The sequence below is a fragment of the Phyllobates terribilis genome, unplaced genomic scaffold (genome assembly GCF_046119375.1).
Source record: "Phyllobates terribilis strain yellow unplaced genomic scaffold, ASM4611937v1 Scaffold_3__8_contigs__length_932513732, whole genome shotgun sequence".
NCBI classification, from domain to species: Eukaryota; Metazoa; Chordata; class Amphibia; order Anura; family Dendrobatidae; genus Phyllobates; species Phyllobates terribilis.
In genome coordinates, this window is record NW_027362763.1 from 836,475,986 (window position 1) to 836,499,212 (window position 23,227).

Here is a 23,227-nt window from a genome sequence, read left to right on the forward strand (position 1 = left end):
GGGCATTTTTCTTTTTTCTTCCCCTGTGTCACGCTGCCTTTTTATGTTAGGGCAGCATCATAGAGGGGAAAAAGTAAATTTTCCCAGAACAGAATGTTGCCATCCCCTTGGTTGAAGGTAACATTTGCATATTGGGTGACCAAAACTTCAGGAGCCCATATTTCAGCAATGCTGTGGAGAAAGAAAAAAAAAATAAAAAGAATTGCTGAGTCCGGTGATTGTCTCCAGCAGTCATGTGAATGATGTATGACAAGTGAGCAGGTGCAGGAATTACTGGAGCCGCTGTGCTGAAACAGGACATTTGGAAGGTGAGCTGTGTGTGCAGGGTCTGGTTACTGCTCATTTCTATAGCTGATCCTGTCTCCTGCTCTGATCTATGCATTGCCTGCAGAGAAGGTAGCTCGCTGGCTGCTCTAAACTGCGAAGGAGGCTGGTTCAGTTATTGAAAACAGTAGTCAGTCGGTTACGTTTAAAACTGCTTTGGTCATTTGCCGACTCAGAAAGCACTATCCCTTTGTGTCGAGCTTTGGACTGGAAGTGGAGCAATTGAACCTACGTCCAGTGCACCCGGCATAATGTAACGATATTATTAAGTTAAGAGGTTTTAAAGTTAATTTCTGTATATTTCATGGGGGCTGGGCAACACATTTTAAACTTTAAAATGTAAAAACCTGATATGTTTGTGTGTTCGTCCACACAGCTGTCAAAATAATGACACCTAGTGGCTATTTAGTAAAATACAGTTTTACGGTGAATGATAGTATCAGCATGGCCTACAAGTCTCCTTACACCGACTTGGCAATTTTCACAAGGAGATACTTTCCCCTTAGATTTCTCTGTCAAAGCGTCTCACCCAGCCAAGCAAGTTATAATAATTAATTTTTATTTCTATAGCACCAACATATTCCACAGCACCTTACCTTTCAGAGGTTACTTTTACAGACCATTAAGACAAGACTTTAATAGAGTAAACACATAATTTAACAAATACCAAGAGGAGTGAGAGCCCTGCTTGCAAGATTACAATCTAAGCAGTTCACCTGCTTTGCACTGCTGAGGGGTAAACAACCCGAAACGTGTCTGCAAATTAAGTTTCTGTTTTGACGGCCTGTCTCAATTCATGTGGCAAAGGTCGATTGTGAATTTTAGGATTGCTACTTCCAATAGGAGGCACTATATCTCCTGTCTCCTTCCTCTCTGAAGTGGCTATTTGCACACTTAGGTTATTAGAATATTATATTTTAGCTAATTTATAAAAAGTCAGTAGTTCTGTGCTTCTTTCATTTGATTACTCCAGCTTGACGTTTTCTTGTTCTTCTCTATACTTGTCTTAGGTGGCTATGCTGATCCTCAGAAGGGGGCTGCAGTTGGCAGGTCTTTCTCCTTGAGTTGGAGACATCATGCCGATGCTCATGAGCCGATGAGATTCCGCAGTGCTACTACCTCAGGGGCTCCCGGTGTGGAGAAAGCCAGGAACATTGTGCGGCAAAAAGCCACAGGTAAATTATGAAAAAATTCTTAAATTCAAAATGGGTGCAGCCTTATTTGTGTGGTGATTTTTTTTTTTTTTTTATTATACTTTATTAACCTTTTCTGGCCCTTTTCTGAGAAATCTACGTAGCTTAGTAAACAGGATAGCGCATGTGTGGTCAGACAGATTCACAATCATTTACAGCTGAAATTTTCATACATTGTAGTGCACATCTATGCCAATGATTTTTTTTTTTTATTTTGGTACACAGAGATAGCTGGATATCACCTGGTGGAGTGATTTCCCATCGATTCTCCCTCTCCGGGGCAACCTGCTTGCCTTCTGGCACTGACGACACGTGACCACTGCAGACAATCATTGGCTGTATTGGTCGTTGCCTTTCACTCTCTCCCCCTCCCACCCTACACAAACACTCCATCTTTCCTATTGTTGCTCTATGGTCAGATTTTCATGTGCCTTCATCCCCCATGATTTTGTTTGACTTGACACATCAAAACATTACCCTGAAGACTCCACTATGAAGACAAGCACTTAATCCCTCATTGTGTTTCCGAACTGGTTCACTTGTGGTCTCCTCGGTGCTGGTGTTGAACTCTTAGATAGTTCCTATGTTGGACGTTACAGTATTGGATCTCTTGTGTGATGGTCATTATTTGACACTTTTTCTTATTCCTTCTACTCTTCTCTAAAGCCAAGAGAAGTCAGTCTATCAGCAACTGTGTTCATCTGTATGAGGCTTTGCCAGCTGCTAAAAGCGTCCCCCACCTCCTCCACACTGTGAGCTCTCTCTTACCTGGTATCTCTTATGCTTCTTGCTCTCAGAAACTTTCAGGTACTGTATCTATCTCTCCCTTATTCCTTTTTCCCTGTTCTGCCGTGTTAGGTTTTCCATCTTCTTTTACCTTCCAGTCTAACGTCATTTTTCCTTCTCTCCAATCTGAACTGATTTAGATGCTTGCAGCTTCTTATTTTTTAATTTTCTTCACTAAAGTCTTCAATAATTTAATACACTAATTAGTAATAAATTAAATTATTTTATTATGGAATATTCATAAGACATATGCCATTTCTAATGTAAGGTTTTAAAGGGTTAGGTTGTCCTCTTTACAAAAACAATAGTCATGGATCTAGATTTGATTAATGTACGGGGTGGTGTTTGCTTCAGATCCTATTTTATTCTTAGGGCATATAATAAAATGGAGGTGCCAGGTAGCATTAAATCCTCTGCCTGTTCTCCTGGCAGTGGTCGGCACTTACAGGAATACCCGCTGTCTGCAGGGACTCCCAGCGGTGAGACCCTGTGATCGGGGGACTCGTGTACAAGCAGGGTGAATGCACAGTTTACTGATTTGGAGGGAATAACTGTGGCATGTAAAGCATTCATTTCACTATTATTAGGTGTAAAGAGAACCTGTGAGGATGATTTTACCATTGAAACTAGAGATATCACTGTATAGGTCATAGCACAACAATAGAAATTGAATTGACTCCCAGTCCAAATTAGCTTGAAAATGGAGACAGAGGGCATCAACATGTCCCCAGTGCACTTCCAGGCTCTTTGCATGTGGCTTTAAAGCTTGATTACAAAGTAGTTATTTTTATTTTTATCTCACTAGTTTCAGTAGTCAAGTTGTCTTGACACATTCTCTTTAAATAATATTCATAATGTACAATACTATTTTAGTTTAACCTTTTTTTAACTCCTTAGAAGTGGATGAAATGCAGCAGCCACAGGAAGCTGGCTATGAATCTGGAGGGGTCGGCTGTCAGGAACCCCAGGAGCTTACCCGCTGTAGCAGTACCTCTGATATAGCCGAGCAGTCCTGTCCTGACTCCTTACAAGGTGAGTGGTCAGCCATCATGCATTTCTACTTTGGATCGTCCACATTGACTTTTCATCCCATAGAGCAGGTAGTTCTCCTCTAATGAAAACGTTATGTACAGTATCTAAAGGCTTTCTTACTGATGATACTTGAATGGTAGCACAATGGCTATGTGTTTAGCATTGTGGTCTGTGGGTCCGAGGTTAGAAATCAACCAGAGAATCACCGACACGGAGTTGAGTTTTCTTTGCAACTTTTGCACCCTGATACTTTCTTACAACGTTGCATATATTATTAATGAAATAATGGGAGTAAGATACACGTCTGACTTATCACCCTCTGAGACTTGGCTTGCTGTATTTTCTAACCCCTTTGTATTCTTAAGCTGACACAGAACAAACAAACGAAAACACTACTGAATGTTCACTGGACTCAGCACAAGAAACCACTGATGGACTGGTGAAGGATGCTGATCGGCCAGTGGTGAGTGCTTCCCATGCCTCTATTGTAGGCTTCTCCATGTACAGTAACATTCCTTTGATGTTAACATTACCACATACACCAGAAATTCTGATATTACATGGGTTGAAAAAAGACCTAGGTCCATAAAGTTCAACTTTCCTCCACCAATTATACATTTTGTCACTAATTTAACTATAACCCACAATATTATGTGTACTGAGGCTACATCCAGCCCTTTTTTTTTTAAAGCAGTTATACTGTAGTTTCTGACAATATATATATAATTATATTGTAATATGTATATATGAATTTATACATTTCAAACTGGCCAATGGTTTGGTCACACCTGTTCATGCAATGGTTTTCCTTGTTATTGCAATTTGTACTTTGTAGATTCAGACTGAAGGCTGTAAAACCAAGAAGGGACACAAGGAAATTAGGATTAAAGAAATACATGTGAAACAAACCATTATGTGTTCAACCCTAGATTTTTAAAAGTATCTCCTTTTTTTATGATGACCTCTTTATACCTGCTTCTCATTCTCTCAAGCAGCTACATCAGGTAGTCACCTGGATTGTCTTTCCAACAGTCTTTAAAGAGAACTTTTCAGCACACTTTTGTAGTATAAAATAAAGACATGGCTGTAAGAGTGCTGATTAGATTGATACCTATGATAGGAGACGCTGAGCCTTCTGTATATACATTCCATATGAGACACTGAGACTGCTGTAAATACATCACATAGGATACACTGGGACTGCTGTATATACACTGAGACTGGTGTAGATACATCACATAGGTGACACTCAGACTCTGCTGTATGCATCTTATACACTTAGGATACACTTAGACTGCTGTATATATATTGTATAAAATACACTGAGATTGTTATATATACATATGATACACTGAGGCTGCTGTATATACATTACATAGGATACACTGAGACTGCTGTGTATACATCCCATAGGAGACACTGTGACTGCTGTATACTTCAGGGAACAGTAGCTGAATGTTATTGATCTATCCCTGGCAGCCATTTCATAAGAGCAATACATGATAAGACTCTGGCAGCTGCACTAGATTGGAAGAAATGCAGGAATGCTTGCCTAAGGAATTAACATTCTCCTTTGAGGCGATAAAGGCAATTTGCTTTGCAGAAAATCACAGCATAACGCACAGAATAATATGATTGCTTTCCTTAATAGTCTTGTCTCCTTTTTCGCAGATAATGATTCGGAGGAGCAGCAGTCCGGCAGAGCTGGAGTGGCACAGTGATTCTCAGCATTCAAATTGGCGACGTTCTGATCACGAGAGAGGTATTAACCAGATCTTATGTTCATGCATTGGAATTTGTACTCTCGAGAAGACTACATAGGAAACATCTGTGATTACAGATTTTCACTGATTTCCAAAATGTCATCAATAAGCTATTCACTTTTTTTGTGATTGATCATATATACCAATAGAATAATGTAAGGAAAGGCCAGTAATTTTCAGCTTTGTCTGCTTAGATTGTTTTCATTGGCAAAGTTCTTTCATTCTGGAAACCAGTGGTGGTCCAAGATCAAAGACCTCAGCCATGTCCCCTTCTCACATGCATGTCTCACAGAGCAAAATATAATTTCCAATTAACCCCTAAAAATGTTTCCGGTTACCTTGCATAGTGCAAAATGTTTAGTACTTGGCACCCATTTGTTAATAGAAAAATATGTTTCCATTATGAGAAATAGCACAAGAAAGAGGGTATAATTCATGGACTGTCCAAGTATTTACTAAAACGGGCATCTGTCACACTCATCTGAGCTCTCACAGTCCACTTCTTTCTAGTAACCAGAGTCCAGCAGAATTTTCTTTTCTGTCTGAGCAGGCAATAAAACTTCTATTGATTAAGAGTGTTACGAGATAAGTAAAGCAGTGTATTTCCAAAGTTAATTAACTTTTTATGGAATTAGTTCCTAAAAGCCTTGTACCTCAGCAGCAGTGGCCATTTACAGAAGTCATTAACCTAGGGAGAACGGAAAGGTGGCACGTGGGTTCTGTGATGCCTCCTGTGAGAGTAGCAGTAGAGAAAATTGAGTGCACTGCAAATATACTGTTTGGTGGGGTCTTTATGAACCTGATTATAAATGGATGAGTAGGAAAACCTATTTTAAACTGTGAAACATTGTAAAATTAATTTTCTTCCCTCTTGGATGTAAGAGCCTAGAAGACTGGGTAGGGCGGACGCCTTGTATCCTTGTGCACAGATATCATGGAGCGGCTGTAGCCTGTGCTGCACTGCTGATATAGAAGGTGCCGGATTGTTTTCATAGGTTCTAGTATACGGTCAGCGAACCGGAGTCCGCTGTGCAATGTAGTTCTAGATTCTTGTGCACACTCCTGCTCATTTTACTATGTAATTGGAGTTGTCCTTAAAGGGAACCTGTTAGCACATTTTGACATATGAAAGTAATTGTATGGTTGTATTGGCGCTTGTCCTTGAATACAAATTATATTTTTTGGGGAGGGAGATACGATGTGCCAGTCTTGAGAACTCTAGAGTAGAATCTATATGCAAATCGGCTTGGGCATGTCAAGCAGTCCAAAGTGCAGTGACACGCCCCTAGTGCACTTACAACCTGGTTTGCATATGACTTCACCAGATTTTTCATGACTAGCACATCGGATCTGTACACAAAAGGTGTAATTTTAATTGGGGAACAAGCCCCTATACAACAGTGTCACTAGTTGAATATGTAGAAATGTAGCTTCAATTTTAAAGAGCTGAATTTTAATTTAAGAATTGATGACTAATTTTAAGCTTTACTGCAGGTGAAAGTGTCAGCAGTGATGTGATGAATGGCTACAGTCTGGAACCTGAGTATCTGATGCCATGGCAGAACTGTGAGGACGAGCCTGAGATCACAACACCGACTGACGTGGCTATCGACCATGATGCCCGGCAGTGGCTTCAGCTCACACCCGCTGATCCTGCTGCACCCCTCACAGGTACTTTTTTTGTTTTCACCCGAAAGGTCATGTTTTATGAAACCCTGCACTGGAGGATGTGTGAGCTCGAGACACATTCAGGCATCTCCGCAGGACTACTTTTTCTGTAAGATGTCTCTCCTAATGCCCTTTAACCCCTTTAAAGCTCAGGACGTACTAATACGTACCTGTGCCCTGGGACTTAAGAGCCAGGTGCATATTAGTACGCCCAGTTGATTTCGTCCGCACACCGGCTGTGCTGTGACACCCGGTGCTATGTGCTGGGAGCGGTCCCGTCCCGCTCCCAGCACATAGTACCGCTATGATGCGATCGAAGTCGATCGCAGCATTGCAGGGGCAAGGGGAGGTGATCGCGATACTCACCTCTCCTGCCAGCGTCCAACGCTGTCTGCTGCTGCTTCCCGGATGTTGCCATGACGACCCGATGTTGTCATGACAACATCCGGGTCACCAGACAGCAGGAAGATACTTTTGTCAAGCGCAGTGCATGACCAAAGTATCTTCTGCATCTGCAGCGCTCACAGCCTGTAAAGTACAGGGATGGTGCTCCATCCCTATGCTATACAGGCGATCAGAGTAAAAAGAGTGAAAGTCCAATAGTGGGACAAAGTATAAAAGTAAAAAAAGTGTTAGAAAATGAAAAAAATATATATTTTTTTGTGAAAATATAAAAAAAAAAGACTCCACCAAAAAAGAAAAATATAATGTACCCATTAATAAATATTATTATGAAAAACAAAACAATAAAAGTAGTCATATTTGGTATCGCCGCGTCCGGAATGACCTGACCTATAAAACTGTCTCACTAGTTAACCCCTTTAGTGAAGACGGTAAAAAAAATAAAAAACGAGGCACATCAGGGGCTCTCCAAATGCAATATGGCATCCGCTAATTATTCAAGCAAATTTTACAATCAAAAAGTCAAATGGCGCTCCTTCCCTTCCGAACCCTGCCGTGCACCCAAACACTGTTTTTTGCCCACGTATGGGGTATCTGCATGCTCAGGGGAAATTGCACAACAAATTTTGGGGTTCATTTTTTCCTGTTACCCCTGCGAAAATAATAAAAAAAAAAATGGGTCTAAAGTAACATTTTTGTGAAAAAAATTAAATGTTAATTTTTTTCTTCCACATTCCAAAAATTCCTGTGAATCACCTCAAGGGTTAATAAACTTATTGAATGTGATTTTGAGCACCTTGAGGGGTGCAGTTTTTAGAATGGTGTCACTTTTGGGTATTTTCTGTCATAAAGACCCCTCAAAGTGACTTCAAATGTGATGTGGTCCCTAAAAAAAATGGTTTTGTAAATTTTGTTGGAAAAATGAGAAATCGCTGGTCAACTCTTAGGCTGTGTGCCCACGATGCGTTTTTTAAGCGTTTCCGCAGCGGCAATTCCGCTGCAGAAACGCTTAAAAAACACTTGGTAGAAGGTCTGCCATGTTCCTTTCATTGCGAAAAAATACGCAGCACTACTAATTATTTCGCAGAAGTTCAGCGATTTCGCCGCCATTGACTTGCATTGGAACGCATGGAACATCACTGCATCTGTACATGCGGAATCCATGCGTTTCAATGTGCGGATGGTACCCGGTGTGGAGAAGAGGAGACTCCTCCGGACCCGGGTACCATAGAACCTGTAAAAAAAAGAATAAAATAAAAAATAAATATTATACTTACCTTCTGATGGCCCCCAGTGTCTTTGTCTTGGCTTGCCGGCAGATCGCGGTGGACTCAAGGACCTGCCATGACGTCATTTAGTCATGTGATGGGTCACGCGACCGCTGACGTCGGCAGGTCCTTTAGTCTACTGCGAGCTGTTGGCAAGCCGAGACGCATTGAATAAAGACACTGGGGGCCATCAGAAGCTAAGTATATATTTATTTTTTACCATTCTTTCGGTCACACTATATAAATCCATGCCGGTTGCATGGATTTATATAGTGTGACCAAGTTGTCAAGCACTTTCCAAGTGATGCTAAAATCGCTTCACTTCCGCTTGTCCCTGGCAGGAAAACACATGTACAATCCGCATGTACAATCCGCATGTACAATCCACATGTACAATCCGCATGCATTTTTTCTGCCAGGGAGATGCAGAAACGCTCAGGAAAAATCTGGAGCATTTCCGCATCGTGGGCACATAGCCTTAACCTTTATAGCTCCCTAATAAAAAAAATAAAAAAAATTTTGGTTCCAAAATTGTGCTGATATAAAGTAGACACGTGGTAAATGTTATTTACTAACTATTTTGTGTGACATATCTCTCTGATTTAAAGGCCATAAAAATTAAAATTTTCAAAATTTTCGCCAAATTTCTGTTTTTTTTTCACAAATAAACACAAATGATATCGAAGAAATTTTACCACAATCACGAAGTACAATATGTCACGAAGAAACAATCTCAGAATCCGGGATTCGTTGAAGCGTTCCAGAGTAATTACCTCATAAAGTGACAGTGGTCAGAATTGTAAAAATTGGCCTGGTCATTAACGTGCAAACCACCTTGGGGGGTAAAGGGGTGTAAGCGATGACATAACTTGTAAGCTGCTTAGCAGACAAATTAATGGAAAGTCTGAAAGATTGTATCTCGTCTTGTTCACTGTGTTCTGCCGCTCTCCTATATGGCCCATTCTAGTGTATTATGGCACTTCTAATCAGAAATATAGGTATCTTCTACATCTCAAACTCTTTCTAGCCTAAACGTCCAGGTCTCCTCCTCTGCTTGTCACCCATACTAATATACAGGGGAGGACTGTTCCTGCCTTTGCTGTGATTCGTTCAGGCTCTTGTAATTCCTGACATCCAGATAGAGGTGCATCTCACTAACATTTTGATGATATTCTAATTTAATTTATTTCAGTTGTTCAATACAAAAAGTGAAACTCATATATTATGTAGAGTCATTACACACAGAGTGATCTATTTCAAGTGTTTATTTATGTTAATGTTGATGATTATGTCTTACAGCCAATGAAAACACAAAAGTCATTATCTTAGTAAATCAGAACAATTAACAAAAAACACCTGCAAAGGCTTCCTAAGCATTTAAAAAGGTCCCTTAGTCTGTTTCAGTAGGCTCCACGATCATGAGGAAGACTGCTGACTTGACAGATGTCCAGAAGGCAGTCATTGACACACTCCACAAGGTCCCAGAGTTCCAATTTTCATTTGGAAATCAAGGTCCCAGAGTCTGGAGAGTGGAGAGGCCACAATCCAAGCTGCTTGAGGTCTAGTGTGAAGTTTCCACAATCAGTGATGGTTTGGGGAGCCATGTCATCTGCTGGTGTAGGTCCACTGTGTTTTATCAAGACCAAAGTCAGCGCAGCCGTCTACCAGGACATTTTAGAGCACTTCATGCTTCCCTCTGCCGACAAGCTTTTTGGAGATGTAAATGTCATTCTCCAGCAGGACTTGGCATCTGTCCACACTGCCAAAAGTACCAATACCTGGTTTATAAACAACAGTATCACTGTGCTTGATTGGCCAGCAAACTCGCCTGACCTTAACCCCATATAGAATCTATGGGGTATTGTCAAGAGGAAGATGAGAGACACCAACAATGCAGACGAGCTGAAGGCTGCTATCAAAGCCACCTGGGCTTCCATAACACCTCAGCAGTGCCACAGGCTGATTGCCTCCATGCCACGCCACATTGATGCAGTAAATGATGCAAAAGGAGCCCCGACCAAATATTGAGGGCATTTACTGAACATACATTTCAGTAGGCCAACATTTCGGATTTTAAAAACATTTTTCAAGATGTTGTTATAAAGTATTCTAATTTACTGAGATAATGACTTTTGTGTTTTCATTGGCTGTAAACCATAATCATCAACATTAACAGAAATAAACACTTGAAATAGATCACTCTGTGTGTAATGACTCTATATAATATGAGTTTCACTTTTTGTATTGAAGAACTGAAATAAATTAACTTTTTGATGATATTCTAATTTAGTGAGATGCACCTGTATATAGGGTTTTGTGAAGTGGGACGTCTACCAACAAGCCAGAAAATCCATTTTCACACCTTTTTAAAATGTTATTCAAATAAACTCAATTTATCATCTGTCCAAAACATAGGTGAAAACTACTAAATTGATGGTCTGACTGCTGTGAGTTCTGCACTTTAATGTAACGGCAGTCATGGATGCACACCACGCTTGTGTTCTTTCTATGGTGCTGCCTGAGATAATTAAACACTAGGCTCGGCTTTCTTCTGCAGTCCTATGAAGAATGAATGTTGCTGTGGTGTGCATGCTCAACTACTCCTACGCTTAAACAAGGGGCCAAGGTGCTTAGATCCCCACCGATTGAGTCGTAATGGCCTATCCTGTGGCTACTAATAAATGTGAATCCAACCACTTTGGTCCCCATTTGAATAAGATGATATAGCGAATTTTCCAAAGTAAATATATAAGATTTTACTAGTGTTAAAGAGAACCTGTCAGCGCGATTTTGTAACGTAAAGTAAAGGCATGGCTGTAATGGTGCTATAGCACACAGTGAATTGATGCCTTTGGTGAAGAAATCCGTTTTGTGGTTCTTCTTTATCACCAGAGGGGCCGGGGAATCACAGACAGGGAGGAGAAGACCCAGTGCACAGTTCGGCCCCTGTGCACTGAAATCTAATTTGCAGAAAACTTCTAATGGTGATTAATGAAGAAAAATAAATCAGATTTTCTCACCAAATGTATCAATTTAATCTGTATTATAGTGCCATTACAGTCATTCCTTTACATTAGAAAATCGTGCTGACAGGTTCTATTGATAGCTCCATACCCATAAGGGTGACGGAAGAAGAGATCTCACTTGCTGTTTGAACAAGAACCTTGTGCAGCAAAACTGGATTAGTAACCCATTTTGGTATATGAATAGAAGTTACTTCCTAATTAACTTCTTTCTCATTTAACCTCATTTAGATGTCCATGTTGCATGTACGTGTTTTATCTGTTTTTTTCACAGATAGAACACGCACCCATTATAATCTAATGGGGCTGTTCACATGTCCATGTTTTTTTTTTTTGTTGTTTTTTTTTTTACAGACAGTGTCATTGCAGAACTCACGGAGACTTGTCTGTTTCTCTCCGGTATCACGGATGAAAAGTGCCAATACAAGTGTCATATAGTGACAACAGACTGTGGGCATGTACCCCATTCCTCAAACTAGGGGCTCCCTAAGCTATCCTTGTCCCCTGGATGGTGGAAACGCTGGGGTCTTGTACTTTGCTATGCTCCTATCTTAACCCTCATCTGTTCCCTCCCCCTCCCAGGGAGGTGTATTGGAAAACACTAACCAGACAGACAGGAGTAAACCGACAGGGTTAAAAGAAAACTACAATCATACAAATATGTTAGTATTTGGGGCTCCAGTTTACATTTTTGCCCAGGGCCCCACTCTGTCTAAAACCGGCCCTTCTTGCCATGACAGAGCAAGGAAAACTTGCACTGTTTAACCGCTTCCCGACCGCCCACTGTACATAAACTTCAGCGCTGCCTGGGCTCTGTGCAGCGCCGACGTTTATGAATGGTTGGTGGTCCCACAGCCCTCAGGACCCCCAGGGTCCTGCAAGTGCTGCGGTTGCGGTTCAGAGCGACATCTGACAGGGGACATCATCGGGACCTGATTGGATCAGGTCCCAATGATGTTAACCCTTTGCTGTCTTCTATATGCCGCGATCTATAGTGATCACGGCATATAGAAGATAGTGAGAGGAGAGGGGGTCGTCCACTTACTTGTCTGACGGCCCCCTGATGTCTTCCAGGACCTGCCGTTGTTATGGCAGCTGGAGGTCACATGACCGCCTCCAGATCTGCCATATATGGTGTCCTGCTGGACTTCAGCTGCAGGCTGAGCCTAGCAGGAGACAGACAGTGTGAAACTGTCAGCAAAGATCTCATGCAATGTAATACATGTCTATTGCATTGCATGAGATCAGTGATTAAAAAAATAAAAATTAATGTCCCATACAGGAACTAAGTAAAAATGTTAAAAAAAAAAAAAAAAAAAGTAAAAAAAATGTTTTCAAACTGTTGAAAAAAAATCACAAAATAAGTAAAAATAAATAAATAAAATATTAAACCAATAAATCCGTATATTTATGCAAAAACAAAAAAAGTACACATATTTAGTATTGCCGCGTCCGAAACAACCCGATCTATAAAACTGTCACACTAATTAACTCCTTCTGTGCACACCGTAATAAAAATAAATAAAAAACAGCGCAAAAAACCTATGCTTTTTCATCATATCGCCAAACAAAAAGTGGAAAAAATGCAATCAAAAAGCAAAATGGAAATAAAAATGGTACCGCTGAAAACGTCATCTTGTTCCGCAAAAAAAAAAGCCGCCATACAGCTCCATCAGCCGAAAAATAAGTTATAGCTCTCAGAATAAAGCGATGCAAAAAAAATATTTTTTCTATAAAATTGTTTAATTGTGTAAAAGTGCCAAAACATAAAAAAATATACAGTAAGTGTAGTATCGCTGTAAACGTACTGATCCGAAGAATAATGCTGCCTTATCACTTTTACCACACGCAGAACGGCATAAAAAAACCCTCAAAAAACAATTCCTGAATTGTTGGTTTTTGTTAATTTTACCTCCCAAAAAACGGAATAGAAAGCGATCAAAAAATGTCACGTACCCAAAAATGGTACCAATAAAAGGTCAACTCGTCCTGCAAAAAACAAGCCCTCACATGACTCTATCGGCCGAAATATGGAAAAATTATAGCTCTCAAAATATGGCGATGCAAAAACTAGATTTTGCAAAAAAAAGCGTCTTTTAGTGTGTGACAGCTGTCAGTCATAAAAACCCGATATAAATCTGGTATCTCTGTAATCGCACCGACCTGAAGAATAAAGTAATCTCATCACTTATACCGCACGAGGAACGGCGTAAAAAATAAATAAAACCAATTCTTCACCTGCTACTGATTTGTTTATTATGTCTCCCAAAGATCGCAGTAAGGCTCTGCTCACATTTATCCTGCGCTCTGCGGTGAGCACTTACACCAGAGTTTCCGTGTAAATCTCTATAATACATGATTCAGCCAGAACCCATGACGGAAGATTCCCTGTAATGAGGCAGATATAGGCCACTGTGGATGCCGTCTGGCCTGTGATCCCACGGTGTCAGTTATTTTAGGCGTGCATAAAAGTGCGGTTGGCCACAGCTTTGTGCACTTCTGAAAAAAAGGACACCGCTAAACAGAGGCCAGACGGAGTCCAGAGTAAATCTGCTGCCTCATGACAGTGAATGGATCCCGCAGGGGTTTCATCTGAATTACATCACTTGGAAATTTAGATGGAAACCCCGATGTAAGTGCTCAGCCTAGAGCGCCTGATAAATGTTACGTAAAATGTTCCCAATAAAAGCTTCAACTCAGTCCTCAAAAACAGCTAGTCCCCACTCAGGTCCGTCACCTGTTAAAAATATAAGGGACTTCCAAGTTACTGGTAGCAGAAAGGCTCTGGAAAAGCGAAATGGCCCTTGCCCCCCAAAAGAAATTCAGAAAATTTTTGTGCTCCCAAATCTAAATGCCTATTCTACAATAATTTGTTCTCCAATTGTCAAATAGCGCTCCGTCCCTCCCAGATCTCGCCGTATGGCTGAGCGGTACGATACAGCCACATATGGGGTATTGCCACTTTTAGAAGAAATTGTGTGACACATTTTGGCACCATTTTTACCCATTGCCCTGTGTGAAAATGTAAAATCTGAGGTTGACATTTTTTTGTGGTAAAAATATAATTGTTTTCTTCACTGCCCAATGGTATAAATTAAAAAATACTCACTACTTCCCTAGATGAATTCCTTGAGAGGTGTGGTTTACAAAATGGGGTCACTTGTGGGGGTTTCTGCTGTTTCGGCATGTCAGTGACTCTTCAAATGTGACATGGTGTCTGCTGCCTATCCCAGCCAACATAGCGCTCCTTTCTCTTCCGAACCCTGCCGTACACCAAAGCAGTGGTTTTCCCCCACATATGGGGTATCGGCATACTCGGGAGAAATTGCACAACAAATTCCATGGTGCAATTTCTCCTATTACCCTTATGATAATGCAAAATTAGGGAATGAAAAACATTTTTTGTGGGAATAATGTGAAAATTTTATTTTTACGGCTCAATATTATAAACTTCTGTGAAGCACCTGGGGGTGCAAGGTGCTCACCACACATCTAGATAAGTTCCTTAAGAGGTCTAGTTTCCAAAATGGTGTCACTTGTGGGTTTTTTCCACTGTTTAGGCACATCAGGGGCTCCCCAAATGCAACATGGCATCCGCTAATTATTCAAGCAAATTTTACATTCAAAAAGTCAAATGGCGCTCCTTCCCTTCCAAACCCTGCCGTGTTCCCAAACAGTGGTTTTCCCTCACATATGGGGTATCAGCGCGCTCATGAGAAATTGCACTACAAATTGTGTATTCCATTTTTTCCTGTTACCCTTGTGAAAATAAAAAAAATGGGTCTAAAGTAACATTTTTGTGAAAAAAAGTTAAATGTTCATTGTTTTCTTCCACATTCCAAAAATTCCCGTGAAACACCTGAAGGGTTAATAAACTTCTTGAATGTGGTTTTGAGCACCTTGAGGGGTGCAGTTTTTAGAATGGTGTCACTTTTGGGTATTTTCTGTTATAAAGGCCCCTCAGTCACTTCAAATAAGATGTGGCCCCTAAAAAAATGTTTGTAAATTTTGTTGGAAAAATGAGAAATCGCTGGTCAACTTTTAACCCTTATAGCTTCCTAACAAAAAAAAATTTTGGTTCCAAAATTGTGCTGATGTAAAGTAGACATGTGGGAAATGTTATTCATTAACTATTTTGTGTGACATATCTCTCTGATTTAAGGGCATGAAAATTCAAAGTTTGAAAATTGCAAAATTTTCAAAATTTTCACCAAATTTCCGATTTTTTTCACAAATAAACGCAAGTGATATCGAAGAAATTTTACCACTATCATGAAGTACAATATGTCACGAAAAAACATTCTCAGAATCAGGGGAATCCGTTGAAGCGTTCCAGAATAATTACTTCATAAAGTCACAGTGGTCAGAATTGAAAAAATTGGCCCGGTCACGAAGGCAAAAACAGGCTCTGGCGCGAAGTGGTTAATAGGATGGTGAAGTAGTTCTAATCAGTGCAGGAGTTCGTGTAACTAGACGCCGTGATCTACTGGCCCCTCTGTTGCAGTATCCCCGTGACACCAAGTCTATGGGTCCGTGAAAAACACATACAGCACATGGATGGCATCAGTGTGCTGTCCATAGTTAACCTTGTAATGGATAGGAGAAGCTTGGTAATTTATTTATTTCTTTATCCAGTCTTGAAAAACGCTGATGGCACATTGATGGTAAAAACGGACACATGGACCATACACTGATGGCACACTGACACAAAACACTGATTACACCAGTACCATGTTTTCACGTAGGTGTTTAAACATGTGAAGGAGATTTTACTTGGGCAAAGTTTACACAACCGTATTTTCGTTGTGAGTGTTGTCCGTGAAAAAAATGGACCTCACTCAGATCAATGATATTCAATGGAGCAGGACAGATGAGTGGTTTATTTTGTTTGTTGGAAGCATGCGCTAGTTTCTTCCAAATGTTGGTTTAGACTCATCCATTCAAATGTATGCCTGCGCAAAAAAAAAGCAAACCATCTAGTATGCATAATTTGTATGGCATCCACTTTTTTTACGGATACATTGCAATTCTCAACAAAGCATTTTGTCCTGTAAATGTTAATAACTGCCCTTGTGAAAAGTTGATGCCATACTGATTACATACTGGATGAAAATCTGGCAATTTTTGTATACGCTGATTTGAAGCCAGCCTAACTAAAGCTGTTGTGCATAGGAAGCCCTAAACCGGCTCTTCTGTGTAAGAATTTGCTAAACTGCAGCTTGGTGGAGTGGCAGAAAAACTTAGAAGGGCTCCAAAGTTACCCCAAGTATAGTAGAAGTATAGTAGACGTGTCAGTGATGAGATCCCCTCTGATAATAAAGTGATGGCATATCCTAGCTTCCTGCCATCATTTTGTGGGATGGGAACAGCCATTTAAATGACTTACAATTATATGGAAATGTAAGGAGCTTCTACTAAAGGTAGGAATAGGTTATATGCAGTTTTCCTGAACATCCTCAGAAAACTATTGACTTGGTTTTGTACTGTATTATTCTGTCACATCATGTAGTAGACAGTATTCAAGGGGTCTTTGGGGGATCTACAGCACGTGCCTCAATAAATCCTGCTGCACTTGCAGTGTAATAAGAAAAAAGGAAAATGAAATGCACAAAGGCTGTTTTGTGTCCGGCGTGCTCCGCTGCCTCCGCCCGGACTGTGAAGGTGTACAGTGCAGGCGCTTTGTGCAGAGTCACAACTTGCCTCCTGACGGAGACCGGCAGCTGCCAGCAGGTGTTCCCGCACACACCATCCATGGATCCTGATTTAACCCATTAAGTGACACTGTTGACATAGACTCTGTTATCTCTCCTTAATGTGCACTTTGCTGCCCAGCTTCTTATATTCCTGTAACCTGCAGGATGAATGGCGGTCCTATTTATCTGCATTGTGGATATTCATACGCTTCCTTGTATGCAATAGATCGGAGCCGAGCCCCTTAGATACGCAGTTTAATTTACCCTAAGCAGCTGCTGCTCCGCTTCGCTCATTAATAGGAAAGTGTAAGGTAGAAGAGACAGGTGCTAGGAGGCTGCAAAGCGTCGGCAGTCGGCCGCTCTGTCAATAGGAATCCTTCCATTGTCATGCTCTTGGCACGGCTCTATAGCATTTAAGATACCACTTATCTTATTCATTCTGGCACTGGCAAATGCAAAGCTGGAACTTGCTCCCACATGTAGGAGCATCTACACATTCATGGCTCGTTTTTGTTTCACCTCATTGTTGGAGAAGACACCAAACTCCTTTATGGTCTGAGAGGATTTGTTTGGAGTCTCCGCTCCTGAAATGATGTTTCCAGAGAGACTCAACTCTCACACATTCAGCTGGCAAGTAGGATCTGTGGAAAACGGACGCAGCGCTCAGCTATTGTTCTAGAAACAATGTCTGATCTGTAAAGCGACTTACTGAGCTCTGGTGGGGGTCTAGTGATTTCAGCCAAGTATTCCACGATTGCTGGTCAATACAACACATAGGTACCACATTTTTTGGAATATTAGAGGCTCCTCTTGAAGATGCATGTGGCTGATAATTCAAAGGTAGTTATGAGCTTGGAATACTTACCAGTTTTCGGCTATGTTCACATTGAGAGGTGTTTTTTTTAGCAGATCCGCTCCAAATCCTCTTCAAAAAGGCCTGCAAACCTATTCCTTTTCCTGTATATTGGAAATCTATGTTGAGGTTTTTTTTTTTGTTTGTTTGTTTGTTTTTTTAAGCTTTTTTCTTAACATTTGAAGAGATTTATCAAAAATACCTGCTGGGAAAAAAAGACAAGGTGTATGCCACTTCTTTGAACTGCTTCTTGCTGGAATATGCACCAAAACTAGGCACTGTCCAATCAAAAAACTGCAGAATAATGCTTCATGAAAAAAAAAAAACTGTTTCAAAAGCTTTTTCAGGAAAAACAAAATCTCCTCCGAAAAGGAGCGCTTCCTGAAGCGGTTTCAGCTTGAAAAATATTTTGATTGTCCACCTCAAAAGAAAAAAAAAACCTCCATGTGAACATAGACTTCGTCTCCGATATACACTTCTTACATTCTTGCAGCAAAATTTGGCAGCACTACCAAAAGAAGCCGAGTGCAATAAAACCTGTTAAGGTGATGTCCGAACCTTCCACTAATCGAAAATGATAAAAAACAGGCAGCACTCCTAAACTTAAAGTGAAAAAAACGTGGCTTTACTGGTCCATTAGCAGTAACGTTTGCCAAAACGTTACTGCTAATAGACCAGTAAAGCCACGTTTTTTTTTTCACTTTAAGTTTAGGAGTGCTGCCTGTTTTTTCTAATTTTATATGTATGTATATACAGCTCTGGCAAAAATTAAGAGACCACTGCACAGTTTTCTAAAAATCCCCATCTCTACATGTCTGACAGCCATTCCATTCCAGTGTCAGACGAATTCCAACCAAAGTCCACCTCATTCTACTTAATGTGCTTCTGATTAGGTGATCATCTGAACCAAATCTTATGTAACGAGGGAAAGTATATAAAACCCTGCTGTGGTCTTCACAATCCTCTTGCAATAGGACAAGCTGGATGGCAAAACAAGTGCTAGGAATAGCCCAAAAGTAATTTGAATGAAAAAATAACTTTTAACCGTGCCAAAGGAGTTGAAAAGAAAAGTCTTGAGTGAGGAAAAGAAGGGTTCAATTCTGGCTTTACTAGCAGAGGGATATAGTGAGCGTCATGTTGCCTCCACCCTTAAAATTTCGAAGACGGCAGTCCATTACAACAAGGTCAAGCAGCAGACATTGGAGACAACAAAGCTACAGACCGGCAGAAGGCGACAGCGACTCTCCACTGACCGGGATGACCGTCATCTTATTCGCATGTCACTCAGCAACCGCAGGTGACATCAAGTGACCTACAAAAGGAATGGCAAATGGCAGCTGGGGTGAAGTGCACGGCAAGAATAGTTCGTAACAGGCTCCTAGAGGCCTCAAGTCATGTAAAGCTAGAAAAAAGCCTTACATCATTGAGAAGCAAAGGAGAGCCAGGCTGAAGTTTGCCAAAGACCATAAGGATTGGACCATAGAGGACTGGAGTAAGGTAATCTTCTCTAATGAGTCTAACTTTCAGCTTTGCCCAACACCTGTTCGTCTAATGGTTAGACGGAGACCTGCAGAGGCATACAAGACACAGTGTCTTGCACCCACTGTGAAATTTGGTGGAGGATCGGTGATGATCTGGGGATGCTTCAGCAAGGCTGGAATTGGACAGGTTAATCTTTGCAAAGGACATATGAATCAAGCCGCATACAAGGTTATCATTGAAAAACACTTGCTTCCTTCTGCTCAGGCAATATTCCCCAACTCTGAGGACTGTTTTTTCCAGCAGGACAATGCCCCATGCCACACAGCTAGGTCAATCAATGTGTGGATGAAGGAGCACCACATCAAGACCATGTAATGGCCAGTCCAATCTCCAGACCTGAACCCCATTGAAAACCTCTGGAATGTAATCAAGAGGAAGATGGATAGTCACAAGCCATCAAACAAAGAAGAACTGCTTACATTTTTGTGCCAGGAGTGGCATAAGGTCACCCAACAGCAGTCTGAAAGACTGGTGGAAAGCATGCCAAGACGCATGAAAGCTGGGATTAAAAATCATGGTTATTCCACCAAATATTGATTTCTGAACTCTTCCTGAGTTAAAATATGGGCATTGTTGTTTCTAAATGAATAAGAACTTGTTTTCTTTGCATTATTTGAGGTCTGAAAACACTGTTTCTTTTTTATTATTTTGACAATTTCTCATTTGCTGAAATAAATACAAAATTTTTAGCTTTGAATTTCAGAGACATGTTGTCAGTAGTTGATTGAATAAAACAACAATGTACATTTTACTCAAAAATATACCTATAAAGAGAAAAATTTTTGCAGTGATCTCTTAATTTTTGCAAGAGCTATTCATGGAAGGTCATTTTAGACCGCGGTAAGCCACCCAACACACCGGACGGACCGGAGAAGGAGACCAAGGGCCATCTGAAGGGGGAGTATAATGTTTATTTTTTATTTTTTACCATTTTTTTTTTTTAAACTATTATCTTGGTCACACTATATAAATCCATGCCAGTTGCATGAATTTATATAGTGTGACCAAGTTGTCAACCACTTTTCCTAGTGATGCTAAAATCGCTTGGAAAAGCGCTTGACAACCCGCATGCGAAATCGCATGTGAAAATGTCCCTGGCAGGAAAACGCATGTAAAATCCGCATGCGGTTTTTCTGCCAGGGAGATGCAGAAACGCTCAGGAAAAATCCGGAGCATTTCTGCATTGTGGGCACATAGCCTTATGCAAGTTTTACATTCATTTTATCAGAATGAGCACACAGTCTGGTGAGAGTCTCTTCTCTTGGAGATGCCCGCAGTCAGGGGGAGCAGATTCTATACCACATCTGAACAGTAAATGGAGCCTCATGCTCGGATATTACATGATTTGCTGTGTATTTTTTTTTTTAATTGCTGCTCTATAGAATGTATTGAGAAAATCAATTCACCAATTTTTCTCATAAAGTTGCCAAAAGTGAAGTACAAACCGTGTAAATTAACCAATCCATTCCAGTTTGTTGCGAATCAGGAAATGGGGAAAATCTGTTTTTCCTCACCTTTCGTCTAGCTCAAATCTTTACTTCATATAAAATATTGCTGTTCATCAGCAATGTAATAGGATGTGCCTTTGTATTATCCAGCCCAGATAAATGAGGAGGACACAGCTGCTTCCAAAGAGTGCATTTGCATTTGCAAACTGAAGGACATGGTTGCCTCTAAAGGGTTCTTCTAGTTTTAGGACACATAGCTGCACCTAAATGGCTTATCTGAATCTCACTTCATACACACAAAGTTCACAAACTGAGGAGCCGTGACAGGTTTTACATTTGTCACGGTTTCTTCCTGCCTCCCCCTTCTCCTAACACTCTGTAATAAGCAGAAATCCATTGTACTTCATATATTGCTAGATCCAGTAGGAGAAAGAGCCAAAGCACAGAGTTCCCCTATGTGTGCACACAGTCTCCCCCACAGTGATATCTTCCAGCTTAGAGACATGAAGTCTCACAGAGCTGTCAGGATAGTGAGACAGTGGAGAGCCTGAATTTAGCATCTTTTGTCTTAAAGGTCCAGCTTTTAGTTATAAACTTATGAGGACATTTTTTACTAACTATAAATAGTTTTGAGGAAGTTTTATGTTTTAGTTTCCTTTTACTTAATAAAGTTTCCCTAGGAAGTGATGGGTCATCTTTAATGACCGCTGGAGCACAGATCCTGAAAATGATGAGGCTTTATCGCTGTCTCCCCGATAATTAGATATTACTATATCCTAGCAGTATGCCATCACTGAGATGGCACTGTCCCTTTGATTAATAATGTTTGCCTACAGCCTCCCCTAGAAGGCACTCTCTATTTATAGATGTGTACAGCCATTACTGACCTCGATGAGTGGACTCCTAATGGTGTCTGTGGAGGAAGAAGGGAATCCTTTAGGCTAAGTTCATGCTAGCATTAGCAGTCACTATAATAGATCAGGAAAATGGATGTAATCCATGATGGACACCGCTGAAACCCGACTGACCGCATTAACTATAATGGGGGTCCATTTGGTTTTAGTTACGGCATCAGTCATTTTAATGGAGGCTCCAACACAACTGTGAACCCAGCCTCTCATGTAGTATTCAGAGGACTCCATATCTAGCATCATTGGTTAGATTGCAGTAAATGCTGTGTAACAGTCCCTGCCTCGCACACAAGTACAGTGATTGTCATCATCCCGACCGGCCTTCAGAGCTGGGATTTCCTAAGCGGATGTTTGCACAGTGGTAATAATAAACTTGTACTTTTGTCTTCAGTATTTATATGTTTCGTGAAGAATTGCCGGGCAGGTGTGGGGTTTATAGACCAGTACTTAGTGCTTGGAAGGTATTTTGGGCGAGTGCTATACACCTCATACTTATCATTATGACTCTGCTTTTCTTCCAGACAGCAGTGAGTGTCTTGCTGGGGACTGCAGCATAATCGCTGGCGGAAACCTCTCTGGCTGGCATCCCGACTCCGCAGCTGTTTTGTGGAGAAGAATCTTGGGAATACTCGGAGATGTGAACACAATCCAGTCCACCAAAATCCATGCCAAGGTGTTTGGCTATCTGTACGAGTTGTGGTATAAGCTGGCTAAGGTAGGACTCCGGAGCACCCGGGCAATATGTAATAGGAAATCTGCGTCAGAAAAGCAATGGATTGGATTACTGTCCTTAATTAATGCTCCGATGGTAAATAAGACTATAACCTACCAAAATGCCTAATGTGATGACACATTTACCTTTTTCAAAAAATATTTTACTGGCTGTCACATATTGACTAAAATGACTCTGGCAACATATCATGTTTAGCCGGCTCTCAAGAGTTTAGAGCCTCTCAATAGTCTCATCATTGACGTGCGCCTTGCCAGAAATACTAGTCCAGTCAGAGACTGGAGTAGCATTTCTGCCGTAAGAAACACAGCAGGTGTGGCCACAACCCGGCTCCCCCGCAGCCCATTTCAGCTGAGCTGCTAGATACTGTCGCGAAAACGCCAAAAGTTGCAACATTTTTGTACAACTTTGCATTGTGCAAAAAAGCTTTGATGAATCAGCCTCTACATGTAGCACTCAAATTCTGCCATTATGCCAGAAATGATAAATTAGTTTAGGTATAATTTCCAGTTAAAGAAGTTTTCCAGGTCTTTATAACAAGCCGTAATGAAAAATCCTATGGCCTTTTGAAAGGACTCTTTACACCTATAA

The 23,227-nt window shown here is 40.8% G+C and overlaps 1 protein-coding gene across 3 annotated transcripts in view; it reads left to right on the forward strand.

The window, feature by feature from the left end:
• Positions 1-23,227, forward strand: part of RALGAPA2 (Ral GTPase activating protein catalytic subunit alpha 2) — a 330,418-nt gene that overhangs the window by 89,050 nt on the left and 218,141 nt on the right. For 2 of the 3 annotated variants that reach the window (XM_073672456.1, XM_073672458.1), the window contains exons 16-22: positions 1,335-1,499; positions 2,184-2,324; positions 3,201-3,335; positions 3,701-3,798; positions 5,007-5,097; positions 6,593-6,769; positions 22,428-22,621. In XM_073672456.1, coding sequence (XP_073528557.1) covers positions 1,335-1,499; positions 2,184-2,324; positions 3,201-3,335; positions 3,701-3,798; positions 5,007-5,097; positions 6,593-6,769; positions 22,428-22,621 — 1,001 coding nt within the window. The remainder of the gene's footprint in view (positions 1-1,334; positions 1,500-2,183; positions 2,325-3,200; positions 3,336-3,700; positions 3,799-5,006; positions 5,098-6,592; positions 6,770-22,427; positions 22,622-23,227) is intronic. The other variant, XM_073672457.1, reaches the window with a different exon arrangement.